Genomic DNA, 15,789 nt, shown 5'->3' with positions numbered 1-15,789 from the left:
ATTTGGTGGGACCTTGTTTGGACTCTTGGATCACCGCTGCCCGCACTGTTCCCATTCTTCAGAAGAATGAAAGATCTCAGTAACCGGGGCTAGCAATCCAGAGCTGCCTTTGGGTAGTCCATTGTATTGGTACAAATCCCAAGGGACACAAGCATTTCACTCTGATGGGGTAACTCAATTAAACACGGTCGTTTCTTGGTAAGGATGGATTGCCTCTGCAGTGTCCAAGAGCTTGCTTTCTTTGAATCCTTCCAGAAGCCTTGGGGAGCACAGTGATGGGAAGGACTTGCCTTCTTTTTAGGCTGCATCTCAACTATATAAAAACTCTCTCACCTGCCTACAAGGGCCAGCATGACTGGCTCAGCAACTGCCATGGTGCAGGCCAAAAAGGTCTGCGGTCTGCAGAAAGTGGTTGCAATTCCTTGCGGTGAAAGCAACCTGTGCTGGCTGCATTCACCCACAGGGCTGCGGTGAAAGCAACCTGTGCTGGCTGCATTCACCCACAGGGCTGCGGTGAGCTGGCCGGTCCCTGCACACCAATTCTTTTGTCCACAGCCTTTTTTTTTGTAGATGCAGGGGCAAGTAACTGCCCTTGTGACTGTCCAATGCAGGGGCAGTCACAAGGTGCCTGTGACACTCTCCTGTGTTTCAGAAATCTGGGTCAATTTTTTTAGAAGGGGCTTTGGTTGCCTAGCATGAGGCATCTTACAAAAGAAGCTTGATATTCAGAGAGCAAGTGCTGACAACTTCCCCAAAAAATCAGATGCTTTGATAAAGTGCCCCATGTTGGATATTCGGAGTCACTAGCCATTTTTTAAAGTATAGGCCCTAACAGCTCTTTGGTGGCTTTTTGAGGATAACTGGTTTGGTGCATTATAGATTTCTATGGCTTTATTTTCTCAGGAAATTTTCCCTCTGGCAGTATGTTTCTGCTGTTGCGTGACAGGCATCATTGAAAGCCTGCTGTAGCACTTGCTTGCCAAGTGAAAATCCCACCATCTTACAAAGTTGTTGCACCTGCAGCTCAGTAGCGTACAAGCAACTGAAGGCATGTTAAGGACAAAGCCAGTACAGTAAGAGGATGTGTGTAGCAATTCCCCAAACTGTTTCAGGTCCTTCAGGCTGTAAGAGGTAAAATACTGACCTCCTGCTTCTTTGGCTATTCAGTATACAAAAAGTCTTGGCAGGAAAGCAGACACCCAGCGAGACTTTTTTTCTTATGTTGAAAGTTCTCATCAAGGAGTGAAAACTCCTTCCTTCTATAAAAAGAGGTGCTCATGGAAATGAAAAAGAGAAATAAAGCTTAGAGGACATGATGCATTTTGGAAACCACATAGTGAGCAGAGTAGTCAAAATTGTTTCTGCTGAGAGATCCTAATACGCCTGTGCTCATTGCTCAGGTAACTGGTAACAGAGATTTCCTTTAGTGTTCCAGAGCAACCCCCCACCCCAAAATCCATAAGGATCCTTACTGGTAAGGTTACTCTGCTCACACAGACAAGCTCCTTCTGGATGGTGTCCAGTCCTTACCGGCACAGGAATAAGAGAAGAAATGGTTCCCTAAATTTCCCTACTATTCCCACCACTATTCCCACTTCTACTCTGCGTTCACCGCTGCTTGCTTGCAACCTGCTTTACAAATTCAGCCATTAGGTGGAGCGTTTCTACTGTCAGCAGCCCAGAGATTTAATCTCTGGCACCTCGGGGCTGGGAAGGATGCTTTACCGAAGTGCTGAATAATCCTGTGTGCTGGGATCTGCTGGCTGCAGGTGGAAAGGAAAAAAGCTAAAATGGAGGGGGGGGGGGGGGGGGAAGTTGCATTTTAATATGAGGTCTTTTCTCTTCTCTTTAGTACTTTCTTCTATTACCTGCTCCGTTGACATCCAAAAAAGTACAATGGGGAAAACCTGAGAAAAATCGTACAACTTCAGGTCTTGGTCTCTATTTTTTTGTCATGCGCGATGTGTTAAAGGTTGCCTGAGACACAACTCTGGCAGATGGTGATAAATTACTAAGTCATTTCACAGTTCAGAGCCAGAGGTGTGCATTCATTAATTTTTTGTTGCATTTGAACAATTTGGAGTCAGACAGCACTACTGGGACAACTGTTTCTTCCCAGTTTTGAGGTCTGAAGAAAAGTAGTGACACATTTCCTAATTTTGATGTGGACCAGTCATGCCTCATGGTACAACACTGGCCTGAGTTCTTCCACTGGCTAAACCTTCTCAGGGCTTGGGCTCTTTTTGCTGAGAGTAGCTATGCTTTATATGCCCTCTTTCAATTAAAAAAAAAAAAAAAAAAGAAATCCGCAAGCAGGAGCTCTTTGTTAGTTTCATGGAGACAACGCTCATCCAGCACGGCTTAGCAGCCCTTTCTGAGCTGGGGGGAGATGGAGCTCTCAGCCCTTCCCCTGGTCCCTTTGAGCTCTCTCGGTGCCTGAAGCCCCAGAAATACGGGCATCACATTCGTTTCATGAAACTTTTGGAGCAAGTGGCGGTCTCTTTACAAAGCTGGGACTCTGAGGCCCGGGTTTGTCCCGCTCAGCTTCAGGTGCCTCAGTCAAGGGCTGCGTTGCTGTAGGAGATGGAGGGAGAGCAAAGCACATCCCGAGGGCAGTTGACCTAGTGCTGAGTTTGGAGACCAAAGGCAGAGGTTTGTCCTTCAGTCAGAAATGTGGGAGGATGAATGGGGCTGCTGGAGATGACGGCCACGTGTTCAACTGTGGGAAGGGGACTGTACTACCACACTGGTCTGCAGTTTGTGCGGGTCCATGCTTGGCTATCCAAATCACCCCAAACCAATCCTTTTGTGAATCCCGCATTACTAAGCCCATCTGAGAGGTGTCCTGCCCATGTGAAGTGCTAGGGGAGATTTTACTACGGCCTAATTAGAGAGGACATAAAAAATCTGAAAGACTTTACTGATGGCTGCTACTGGGAGCCTGCCTGGCTTCTCTGCTTGCCTTGACCTCTCTCTACCCCACCAGTAACCACCGAACCCCCCTCAGACCTGCTTCTTCAGCTGGGACCCTTCAGGTGCCCGAGTTCCAGCTCGAGTCAGGACTCTCCCTAAACACCTCCTTTATTCAGGCTTTCAAAAACTCCTGGAAAGCTACACTTTGGAGAATCCAAAGCAATGGGCTATGCCTGAGGAAAAGATGTTGTCATTAATTTTGCCCAGTCCCCTTAAAAAGATCTCTCTCTATGAGAGGCTAATTCCATAAGAATCTGAAATTTCAAACTATGTTACCACAGAGGGATAACCTTGAAAAAACCTTTTATACCTGGGCTTTGTTTTTTCTTTATTTTCCCTGTGCCTGGCCTGGTTTTGATTGTCTGTCTGTATCTATAGCTAAGCCAGGGCTTTAAGGAAGCATTACTAAAACTGGCAAAAAAAAAAATTCCTGCTACATTTAGTGCGGGCTAAGGACCTAATGCCTTCAGCAACCTTGGGAGATCCTTTCCTTGAAAGATTAGTTTTAGTAAAGCAGAGGGCTGTAGTGCGGTGGAGGAACAGAACTGCACAGAATTACACCCGTCATGCAAAACTACGAAAATCAAGAGATGTACTAGCAGAAGCATCAAAAATATCTGTTATTAGGTCAGACAAAGTGAAATAGCAGCCCAGGAGGGCTCCCGTCACTGCCTCTCCTGTGAAGGGGTGGGAAACGTGCTTAAAGGAGAGCAGAGGCACAGGGCCTCTCCTCCTGGGGTGAAGGAGGCCAGGAAGGACTCCTGGAGACTGGGAATGAAACTTTATTTTCTGTTGTGTGTCTCCCTCGGGCAAGGCTCTCACCAGGGTTCGAGTCTGGCCATTTGCAGACCTTCTGGCACAGCTGATGTAGACCTGCGTACCCCTCCTCGAACCCCTGTTCTTTCTGAAATACCCATTTCTGGCATTTCTTTGCTTATCACCAGTGCTAAATTTCCTGCCAGCATTGTCTGGAGCGGCTTGTTTTGGGCTGTTGACTGCAAGATACACCGATCTTCTACTGCTCTTCTAGCCATCGCCGCTGGAATTGGTATGGCCTCACTCTCTCCTTTCCTGGAGGATTAATTGTGGCAGCTCCTGAAACAAAACTTGGTGATTTGCTTAAGCGAGGCATTACCCTTAAGGATGCATTTAGTGCAAATCTCTGCCACGTTTTAAGTGCACTTCAGGGAGGAACGGTCGATTGACTTGGATGGATGATTTATGTTTTACCAGCAGAGATTAAGGCATGCAGCAACCTAAAAATTAACTGCCCACAAGATGACTCTGCCTGACTTCTCCTGAACATAGGGTGCTTAGTCTCCTATGCTCTATCTCTATTGAGAAAAACAAACATTGCAGGTGTAAATTGGAAGAGTTGAGGGTCTCCTGGTATGCACTGACTACCTCTCTTGGATGGTACCTGCGTAATATCTGGCAGGCAGGAGAAGTCCTTTAATTTGTGACAGGGTAGTGATCTTTCCAGGTGCGAAAAAGGGCCAGAAAAACCCCTGTAAATTTCTTTTAAAAGATTGGAAAAAGAATAATTAAAACGGCTTCTCCTGTGCTGGCAGGAGAAGCCAGCTAATAGAGAATTTACTGTTCAAGTCTGGTGCAAATGCTTTATGTTGTAAGGACTTTTCTCAAATGGGAAATGAAATCATGGACAATAAAAAGTAAATTACAGTTTAGGTTTAGTACAAAGTGGCCTTTATGGTTGCCAGCTCATAAAAGCAGTGGGTGAAACATACCTCTGCACAGAAGGGCAGTCTTGTACCACCAATAAATTCCATTTAGGCTCTGTTTTGAGGACCGGTGTGATATACATATGTGATTTTCATATGTGAGCCTCCAGATGCCAGAAAGCCTAATTCTTGGCATGTTGTGAAGGAAAAGAAATGAAAGTCTAAGCCTCTTCAGCCGTCAGGGGACATGATGTTCACGTCCCCTCTTCCTCCTGGCAGCATCCCCAGCCGGGCCAGCCCAGTCGTCACGTATGTGACTTGTGTGCATTGTGCTGGCAAACGCGTTTGATCTCAGCCTGCTGCCAGCCTGCTCTCGTCTTCGTTCCATTGCTGGCAGTGGGTCGGGGCACTCTGCCAACCTGGGCTGGAGGAACGGCCAACCCTCGGCTGCGCAGAGCGCGGTTGGGGAGAGCGCCTTAAAAATTGAAGGGAAATCACTGCCACGGGCGAGCAGGACCTCGCTTGCGTAAAGCCTCTCTCTTTCTGGATAGCTCTGCAACTTTCTGAAGGCGGGTCCTTAGGATATGCCTTTAGAGTTCCTTCACAGTAAGTTTTAACCTCAATATGTGGTTACAATGCTAAGCTAAACTGACGTATGGGAGAGTGGTGCTGTAAGATTTCTCTGTCTGTCACAGCTTTGCTACAGCACCCAAGGCAGCAACCGTGCCCTCACTTCTCCAAAACAACGCTCGTCACGTGCAAACTTTGCACAGAAGCCACTACTACTGTAAACACAAAAAATCATATCCCATTAGTAGGATTCAGCGACACCAGCTGCTTCTTACTGCTCCATTTCACATCGCGTTGTAAAATAAACACTTTCTAAGACTTCAAATGTGAGCTGTGGCACTTGCCTCATGTCTGTGTGCCCCAGGGTTTGGAGTGGGACAGATGTCCCAGGAAGAGCTGAATTGCCCCGGCAAGCTGTTGAGTCTCTCTGGCTTACATTGTCCTCAGGAGAGGTCCTCAGGGCCTTTCAGTGTCGAGCTTTTCTGAGCTCTTACGCTTGTTGCATGTTCATCTGCAGTAATTAAGAACCCCTTGAAATGGTGTGTCTTTACAACAATCACACATACAGTGTATGGCCAAAGTGCAAATAGCTTCAGAGGAGGTTAAATCACTATTTTTCCAATATTAATATTAATGAGGCTGAACATTTGCATTTGTGGTAAATCCTCTTGTAGCATCAACGTCCTTTGAGGATTTTTCTGCAGATAAATGAAGCATTCCCCTCCTTCCCTCACTACTTTTGCTAACGGCATCACTCAATGCAGCAATAGATCAACAGTTCCCATTAATCTGTGACAAGGCAGAGCTTAGAACAAGCGCTTTTTGACATAATTAAAGCTGACACTGCCTACCACCATTCCTGGAAGAAGTACTAGCAGAGTTTCATTAGAATAAGTAAATACAAATAGAGTTCACCCTGAACAGTCGTCTTTGTTACAAACAAAACCCATTAGTTAGTAAGGAGAGTCTGGAGCAGGGCTGAATTCATGCGATCTCAAAGCCCTTCTCATATTTAATTTATAAACTGATGATTAATTCAGCGATTAGCTAATTCACTTGCAGTGATTAATTTAATTCATGTCTTCAGGCTAATGTTTAAGAAAGGAAAAAAGCCCAGCTCAGATAGATGCACATCAATGTCCTTGTGATTAAAAAATGATAATATAATGCCCTGGAGAGTAAAGGAAAAAAGGAAGATCAAGGGAATCGGTGGCACGATCGGTTGTAAGTTCTTGCCTAAGCTGTAGCCATATTTTTTAGCTGTGATGTTTAAATGTGTCAGTTACTCGAATGATCAATGGTTTGAAAGATGAATCTAAGGGCCTTTCACTGTAGCTTTCCACTGTGTATTTTGAGAATGACGCTGCTGCTTTAGAGCAGTCTTCCAGTTCTGCTTTTCTCTCACTTGTTTCGCCAGCTGCCTGCCAGCTCCCCTCCCTTTCAGCAACATCTTTCTCATGCCTCACCAAAGTCTTTGATGAGAGTGCTTGGTACTTCTTAAATCCAGGCTGTTTTTTTCTATTTCCAGCAGGATTTTCCTCATCTTTTGATGCAACATGAAATGAGGATGATTTGGGGGACTTCTCTGTATTAGACAAACTGGTCTCTTTTGGGACAGTATTGCTTTTACAATTTATGCCATCGCTTGGCAATGGAGCTCGATAGCTCTTGAAATTGCCCACGGGGCCTTCCTTTCCTGAGCCATCATTGCCGTGCTTCTCTGTTTGAGCTGAAGAGCGCAGCTGGTATTTCTCTTTTCTCTCAGGTCCACTCTTCTTTTCTGGACTACCAGTTTTATGCATTGTTTTTTCGTCAGGTGGTGGTGGCGACTGTTTCTTTTTGGCTGTGGCATTCTTTTCTTGAGGCTTCACCAGTGAATTTGAAGATGGGGACTGGCACATCCCAGAACCTGGATCTTTGCTTTTATCTTTTACAGCACTTGCATCAGGCTTTGTAAAACTTTCAGATACCTTTTGTTGTTTTCCTCCTCCTGGAATATTTTTCTCAGGCTTTGCTGATTTACTTGAAGGCGGTAACTGGTGGTTCCCAGAATGCTGGTGTTTATCATCCCCTTTTACAGCCTTTGCTCCAGGTGACCTGATGTCCTCCGCTGCCGGTGTCTTTTGCCTCCTGTCTCCTGAAGTATTTTTTTCTTGGGACTTCACCACTTTCTTTGAAGAAGGTGACTTCTCAGAATTTGGATCTCCATCTTTTTCTTTTATAGCATTAGTACCAGGCTTCTTAAAACCTGCAGAAGCTGGTGTTTGTTGCTTTTGTTCTGGAGTATTTTTTTCTTGAGGCTTACCCAATGTTTCTGAAGATACTGATCGGTACTTCCTGGAACTTGGAAATTTGTTCTTCTCTTTTGCAGCATTTGTATCAGGCGTTGTAAAATTGTCACATCTCGTTTGCTGCTTTTCTCCTCCTGGAGTGTTTTCCTCACGCTTTGCTGATTTTCTTGAAGGAGGTAGCTGGTACTTCCCAGAACGCTGGTGCTCATTATCCTCTTTTACAGCCTTTGTTTCAGGTGACTTGGTGTCCTCTGCTGCTGGTGTCTTTTGCTTCCTCTCTCCTGAAGAGCTTCTTTCTTGAGGCTTCAGCACTTTGTTTGAAGAAGGTGACCAGGGCTTCTCAGAGGTATGTTTAGTCTTTTTTTCAGCTGACTTAGTTTCAGGCTTTACAAAGTCACCTGGTGACATCTGTTTCTGTGTCTCTAGAGGTGAGGATTTCTTGTCTTGCTTCGCCAATGAATTTGATAATGGTATTTGATTTTTAGGGTCACATGAAGTATTCCTCTCTCCTTCACAACTCTTTTTATGCTGCACTGGTTCATTTTTCAAAGTATGAGGGGTATTCTCCTCATCAGTGGTCTTATTGTCCTGCCTTGATGTATTTCTTGGTGGCATTGAAAAATTCTTGAAGTTTGACTTGATGTTTTTTCCCCCTACACTGTCATTTGCACGTTTCATTGGTTCATTTGATGAGGACAGGTGGCGTTTCCCATTATTGAGGCAGATGTTTTCATCTACTGTCATATCATGCTCGTGTTTCACAAGATCTCTTGAAGGCGTTAGACCCTTCAAATTCTGCCCGGTATTTTTCACTCCTTGAATGTTGGTATCATGCTCTGATGAAGGTAACTGGGATGTTTGAGGTCTATGAGCATTCTTCTCATTGGAAGAGTTATTATCATGATCCACTGTATCACTTGGTGTGAATACTTGGTCCTCCTCAGATTTATGCAAGACATTTCTCTCTTCTCTCTCCTCTGTCTCCATCCTATCACTCTCATGCTTCATGTCATTATCTGATGACAAGAGCTTATCCTTTGTATGTTTGGAGACCTTATTACGACCTTTTGCATGCTTCTTTTGGTCTGAGACCAATTCAGTTGATGAAGGAAACAGGTTCTTTTCCAGCTTATCACTTCCTTGCTTCGTGGTATCATCTGAAGTTGGTGTTCGGTTCTTCTCCAAGGATAATAGGGGCTTTCTTGCTAGCATGGTTTTATTTTCATGTTTTCCTGGCTTCTGGGTTGAAAGTGAAAGACAGTTCTCAAATCTCTGACATGTATTTGTCTCTTCAGCTGTAGAGTTTTCATTTTCAGTTTCATGATTCGGGGACAGCACTTGGTTCTTAAAATCACATGCAGTTTCCTTCTCCACCGTTGTATCGCTCCCACGATTTGTCAACTCATCTGAAGAGGGTGGTGGATGCTTCTCCCAGCCATGGCTGGCATGCTCATCTCCCACACCACCAGCTCCCTGTCTCCCCAGATCAATAGGTGGAAAGGCTGGGGGATTTCCAAGAGTGCAACGGATTCTTTGTCCTGCAATCCCACTCATTGGTGTTGGTAAAGGGGTTGACGAGGGTGACTGCCATGCCTCAGAGTCAGGCCAGGGCATCTCATCTGCGGTGGCTTCTTCACGCTTAATGAAAGATTTGGATGGCTTGTGACAGGTCTCCAGGTCAGTCAAGGTACTCCTGTGCAGGGCTCGATTGTTTGCATGATTCATCATTTCAGTTAATGAAGATAATTTGTCCTTCCCAAAATCTTCTTCTGCGATGTAGCAACTGTGCTTCACAAGGTCACCTGGCAAAGGGCTTTGTGTCTTTTCCAAATGAGAAGAGATGTGCTCTTCTTCTGTAGCACCAGGCTTCTGCTCCTGGCTCTCATTTGAGGAGAGTGTGGGTTTGGTCTGATTTACATCTGGATTTGATATGCCAGCATTGGAATTACCAAAGCTGTTTTGTGGGCTGGGCATTTGAGGAGGCTGTGGCTGCTTGGTTTTGGATTCATTTTGCATTTGGCTGTTGGGTGTTTTATTGTCCTCTTCCTTTTTAGTTGGGACATCACGATCATTTTTGCTAGTAGTAGAAGATAATTTGTCTTCACTGTGATATTTCGCTCCTTCCTTGGCTTCCTCAGAACATCTGCCTCTTAAACCTGGTGCCTCTTTTTGGACTATCAGTGGCCTTTTGCCAGAAGCTGGTGTTAGGAGAGTTATCTGTCGATCCTCCATTGGAGACTCAACTTCACAAGATGCTTGAACTTCTGGAGAGTGAAATGGCAGAATGTTTTCCAGTGCTTTCTGCTCTGGAAAACATTTTTGACCTGCAAAGACAGGATCTTTTTCTGGCTCTGTGAGCTCTGTGTCAGCTTCCTCTGAACTGTATACATACATAGTTATTTCAGGAATCTCACCTGTTTTAGTATCCTGAGGACTTTGTTCATGGGATCCTTCAACTGTGCTGAAGTAAGGCGAGTTAGAAGGTGGACTGTCTTCCTTAACGTGTTGCACAGCATTTGTAATCCCCAATAGTGAAGATGTCTCAGGCCCAGCTGACATGTTATTCCCGTCGCAGCCTAGACTATGTTCAGACAAGGGAGGAATGCAGTCCACAAGATCTTTGTTTTTACAGGTAGTAGAAGAGCTATCTAGGTTAAGATTAAAGTTGGGTCCTTGCTTTGTGGAATCTATTTTATCCTCAGAACGGTCCTTTCCATCAGTCGTGGCTTTGGGTGCCACCGGTAATTCTTCTTCGTCCTTCCTGTCCTGTGCTGCATTTGCTGGTGCTTTGCTCTCACCAGGCTTTCTGTTGGCCCCCCCCTTTTCTTTCAACGGTGTGTCATGACCAAAAGGCTGCTTCGCGGCGTTATTTTTGGACCAGCTCCAAGGATGGTTGATTTCGGTAGCGATGCTGAGTCTGGGCACTGGGACCGTGGAGCACACTAAATATTGGGACTCTGGACTGTTTATCCCTGTGGCTGTCATTGCTGCCGTGCGAAGTATTCTGACCTCTGGCTTACGAATAGTTTTTCTGCTCAGGAAGTTTTTAGTCTTTTTCTCACCTTTGCGCAAGAGCGATGCTTTGACCTCTGCAGCTGAGCAGAGAGCGTTTTGTTCAAACTGCTCCTTCAGTTTGGACAGGACCGAACTCTTGTTGACTATTTTCGGCAAACCGTTGTTTGGCCCCTTCTTTTTCCAGCTGGGAGACTTCTCCTTGGTTTCTTTTTCTTCGGCAGCTAAAAATTTCTTCAGGATGTTCTTCACTGTGTTTTTCCCACTCATGCTGCTCCACTTGGCCCTCTCACTGGGCGCTGTGTCTGCATCCTCCTCCACTGCTTTTCCATCTCCTTTCCTGTCTCTGCTTCTGTCCAGCTTGTTACCAGCCCTGCTCACCCACAGCTTCTCTTTAATGACCAGTTTGCCGACTTCTCTTCTTTTCTTGGTGTACGGCTCGCGATTGTTGTTTAGAAACCTGGCCCTCAAGAGCTGAAATCTGGTTGGATACTGGCCCCTGTTTGGATCTGGACATGGCTGGTTATAACTCACCTTGTTTTCTTTACCTTCTGCCCATTTTGTCCTCTTGCTCCTGAGCTGTGGATCGCTGGCTGCGAGCTCGGTGACGTATAGCAGCAGGCTGCTGAGAACAGCAAAGGCCCCTTGCTCTGTTGCCATCCTATTGAGCTTCTTCTTCAGCACCAAAGGGTCTACCAGCATCTTATCATCTCCGCAAAAGCGTGTGCTTTTGGTGCTGTGCAAGAGAAAACATGAATGTTCTTTTCAAGTAATCAACATTGCCGCTACCTCCTTATTTTGCTTTAATGGCACGCTGCTGCGCATAAAATGGAAAAAAATACCTTAATTTAGAACTTCTCAAGAGGGCTGTTGTTAGTGACCAGTTAAAAAGCATGCAAAGTGGTTCACAAGCTTTGTGAGGCAAGGTGTAGCAGCAGCGTGCAGGGCTTCACATGGTCCCACACAGCACCGTCGTCTCTTTCTTCTGTTTTGTGGCCAGTGGAAGCACTTAGGGGAGCAAGCAACACTAGTTGGGGTGACCACATTGCATCTATGCCACTCCTCACTCATTTAGTATTACCATGTCCTAATGTGAGGGCAACATCGAAGGTGTTTTGCTCTCCTGCTAGGTAAAGTGTAGGCAAAGATAAATATGGTGAGAATGCAGTTAGCAGGAAAACATGGTTCTGCCTCCGGGTTATAAAAAGAGACTCAAACCATTAAAACAAAATATCAAGGCTGAGGAGCACAAATATGCCACTGATAGTTTTTGCTATTGGTACAGGTTAGAAGTCAGTAGGTACCTCTCCAGAATTATAAAAAACCCCACAGGATTGGCATGATTAGCTTTTTGACAGCATTCAAATCCCACATCAGAACTATGCTCTTAAATCTGCTTTGTAAAGCGTAGCACCACCACAACAACGTCCCTTGACTACAACCCCCTTTAATCTGGAGCAAGAAGGCTGGTATGTTGGGCCTACACTTGAGTTTGAAGATTCAGGCCCTTGGACAGCTGGGGATTTAGGCAATGCTTTAGTTGGTGTGGATCAGTTACTAAATAAAATACTGAACTCAGCACAAAAGCTGGAGCGTGAAGTCAATAACAATAGATGGGGCTAGGAGGGAAAAAACCCAAGAGGTGTCGGCTTTCTGACACCATGAAAAGCTGGAAGGTTACTTCACCGTGCAGTGAAATAGCTTCATGCACAGAATGCAGCCTGCATACCGGGAGGGGATTACTTTTTATGATCAGAAGTGGAATAAAAAATTCTTTAAATTAAGCCCACACAGAAAATGAAGAAAGGCTGCAAAGAGGCTCATCCTTCAGGGAGTGTCAGCCTCGAAAGGTTGTGGAAGGCCCAGCTGTGCCCCAGCAGCTGGTACCCCACGGACTCTGAAAGAAATTGGACCTGGCCCCCCACTGCGATATTATGGGGGCTGTTTGCAAAGTGGGGGGCTGGTCCTCGTCCAGTTGGGTAGTGACATTTGGATTACACTTGGCTGCATTTCAAGTGCACATATTGAAAATTACATCCCTCAGCAGTGGGATGAAGTTGCCATCTTGAATGGAAGAAGGTCTATTTATAATGACTTTGTAGATATTTTTAAAGGCCAATAAAAGAAAAAAGCGTGACAACTGGCCCACGTCTAATGTGACAAACAATACTTTGTAGGTTTTGATTGGGAATAACCACATTTCAGCATAGCACAGGTGCAAGCTCCCACGTGCACAATGTGGTAACACCTACCCTTTCCCTTACTGAATTGACCACAGCCAAGGAAGCAAGGCTCCCATGTTACACCAAGATCCTCGTCTGTCACATCGACGGGAATTTTCAGAATAAAGAAAAAAAAACAGAATTCAGGGTATAATTGAGGCTAAAAGTATCCTGGTTCACTCTCCCTCCTATAGCCAGTCTGCTGATATTTTGACTGGAACCTTGCCATGGCAGAAGATCGCTCCTCTCCTCCCTAAGAAGTGCCTGGTATATTCAGAAACACACATAGGGCCATCAACCAGCATGATTTAGGGTTGTCTGTGATCTCTCAGAACAGCAGTGCAACCAGATGCCCTGCTTACCTCTCCCTTCTGGACTACTTTGGATACAATAAATGGACACAGTAAAATATGGACTAGTCCTGCTTTCAGTGAGGTCAGCATAGCCAAACCACTATTGATTGTGAAGGGAAGAAGATCAGACCCTCTTTACTATGAGTATTCAAGGTAATTAATCACTTATGAGCTATAAAATTCAAACAGCTTCATTAAAATATATTACTAGTGAGCTCTGTTCAGAGTTTTCCTTTTATGCTTTTGGTAAAATATATGTTAGAGTGTTCTTATAGGATGCCTTCTGAAATGTAGCATTTGTGAGAATACTGCATTGTCTTAAGTACCAAGACATGTTGCATGGGTTGAGTGCTTGATCCATATTCACCAGCAAGCAGCAGCAGATGAGCAAACAGCTATGGCACCTTTTTAGGGCATCTGCAGTTCTTCCAAAATGACTGCACCTGCAAACCAGCACCACGACTGTGTAAATCTGAAATGTGTTCTGTGCAAGGGCTGTGGTACAATGACACTAAATTCTGAGACCACCGCAGAAAATGTGAGTAGTGATGAGACCGCGTTGTCCCAATGTTTGGAAAACACCATGCTTTCGCCTTGGGGAAGGAGGGCAAAGCTGGAGGGTTTCTCAGGTTTGGGAGCATGACCACCATTTTCAAGAGGCCAAGACACCATCCCTAATATTTCTTCACCACCTTTTCCCAAGTTGCATCCTGCTGTTCTTAAACTATGTGACCTATCAATGAAATATAGTCACCGCTATATCTACTACAGATGATCAACTCTAGTCCCACCTATGTTCGGGAGGAACTGGGCAGGTACCCCCCATGCACAGGGGGAGCCCCACACCAGCAGAAGTCACTTCCCAGCAGTGTGAGTTACACCGGATGATAAGGCAGATACTTGGGCTCCTCCCTGATCCTGTGAAATGGCCTAACGTGGACTTCAGCCTCCTTGCCCCTCTCTTCCCCTGGAGACGCTGGTTTTCACTGTTTTTAATGTGCGTGCTGCTGCCTCAGCGTGCTACTGGTTTCTGGAAGTGCTGCTGCATCACTTTCAGTGTCTGGAGGACAGATCGCTTGGACCTCCAGAGGAGGCAAGGCCACTTTCAAAAGTTTCCTGTCTTCTTGGCCCACGAATAATTAAGATGCATAAGACAGGCAGCTCAGTTATTTATTTATAGGTTCTTCAGTGACACTTATCATGGCAACATCAGAGTGGCAACAGCCTGATATGCTAATGGGCGGCGGTGCAACCCTATCCCACTAGCTGGTCCGTCCCAGAGAAACCTCGGCAGCGGACGCCGCCATGTTGCGGAGCGGAGGAGAGCCCATGTGCTGCGGCAGAAGGAGAGGAGCCAGTGCTCTCCCCCCGCCCTGCCCGCACCCTCCGGCACCAATGCACTCCTGCCTTTCCGCTCTGTAGGGGTCCGGAGGCTGCTGAGTAGCAGGGGGTGGTGGCATCCCATGGTGTTGGCTAAAAGCATATGGCTGAAGGAGTTTCTGGTTTACCGTCTCTGGTGTGGAGAAGAGAAGGCCCTGTCTCTTGACCCTGAATTACATGTTAAATATCCGTCCACCATTTTGCACAGCTTGGCAACACGAAGGACTAGCTGCTGCGGGGGCAGCGCTCAGGACAGGGCATGGGCAGGAGGAGGCAGCACTATGGAGACTTCATCAAAAGACAGGAAAAAAATTGGAAAACACTGTCTGACTCGCAGAAGCTGCTAGACATCGATGGATTGCTCTGACTCGCTGTTGGTTGGCTCTGGGGAAATGGCCACCAGCTGGAGCACGCAAGATGCTGCATCCCGTAGGCCACCTCATCCCTGGGCATCCCTGTTGCTACCCAGCTCTGCGTGGTGTTTGGTTCAAATTGCTGCCCGTAGATAAGGAAGGCAACTGGGAGCAGCTCTGCCTGCTCGGACCAATGCACAGGCCTTTTTAGTGTTGTCAGTGAAAAGATGGCCAACATGCTGCTCGCCTCAACAACTGCAGAAATGGTGCTTTACAAGTTCAGTCTTTGGGAACCACCTTTTAAGTTAGATTATCTTATTTGTCTCTGAAACAAACTTGGTCCTCCCCAGCCTGGATAGAAGGTAAAGTGGGAACAGTTATGAATGCTCTTCATTTTTTTTGTGATTTTTTTTTTCTAAAGGAAGAGGAAAAGCCAAAGTACTAGAGAAAATCCTACCTTATGCAGGATATGTTCTTCTCTCTTCTCTATTGCTTAGTTTATTACAGGTACACTAGAGGCATCCTAAACTAGAAGGAATGTTTTTAGAAAGTCTTGGCATTCTCTTAAATCAAAAGCTACTGACACAAATGCTCCTTTTGGTTTAACGTATCTCTAAAGCAAAGAAGAAAGCACCTTGCAAAGCTGCAAAGAGAAAACATGCTCAAACAGTGTTTGAAGTAGCTCATAGTATGGAAAACCTTTTCATACAGATATTGTCATGCAGGCTGCTATTCATAATGACAGGGATCACCTGCTCCTCTTTTTGCCACATAGCATCCCAGTGACGATTCCATCAACTGCTTACATGGAAAAAGGGGTAGGAAAGTACTTAAGTATTTTTAGCTATCTTTTTAAAACACAGTTCAGCAGCTGGAGAAAGATAGGAGAAACCAACACCATGTAGGCAATCACTCACGGTGGAGATTAGAAAGTGCTATGTAGACCTCAGTTT

At 45.6% G+C, this 15,789-nt stretch overlaps 1 protein-coding gene across 1 annotated transcript in view; it reads right to left on the bottom strand.

Annotated features, from left to right (window-relative positions):
• Positions 1–473: 473 nt before the first annotated feature.
• Positions 474–15,789, bottom strand: part of ADPRHL1 (ADP-ribosylhydrolase like 1) — a 39,313-nt gene continuing 23,997 nt past the window's right edge. The window contains exon 8 of the mRNA XM_075525383.1: positions 474–11,264. Within this exon, the coding sequence (XP_075381498.1) occupies positions 6,482–11,264 (4,783 nt within the window). The 3' untranslated portion in view covers positions 474–6,481. The remainder of the gene's footprint in view (positions 11,265–15,789) is intronic.

Source organism: Mycteria americana, chromosome 1 (genome assembly GCF_035582795.1).
Source record: "Mycteria americana isolate JAX WOST 10 ecotype Jacksonville Zoo and Gardens chromosome 1, USCA_MyAme_1.0, whole genome shotgun sequence".
Lineage (NCBI taxonomy): Eukaryota > Metazoa > Chordata > Aves > Ciconiiformes > Ciconiidae > Mycteria > Mycteria americana.
The sequence above is the reverse complement of the archived record's forward strand: the minus strand, read 5'-3'. Positions and strand labels throughout refer to the sequence as shown.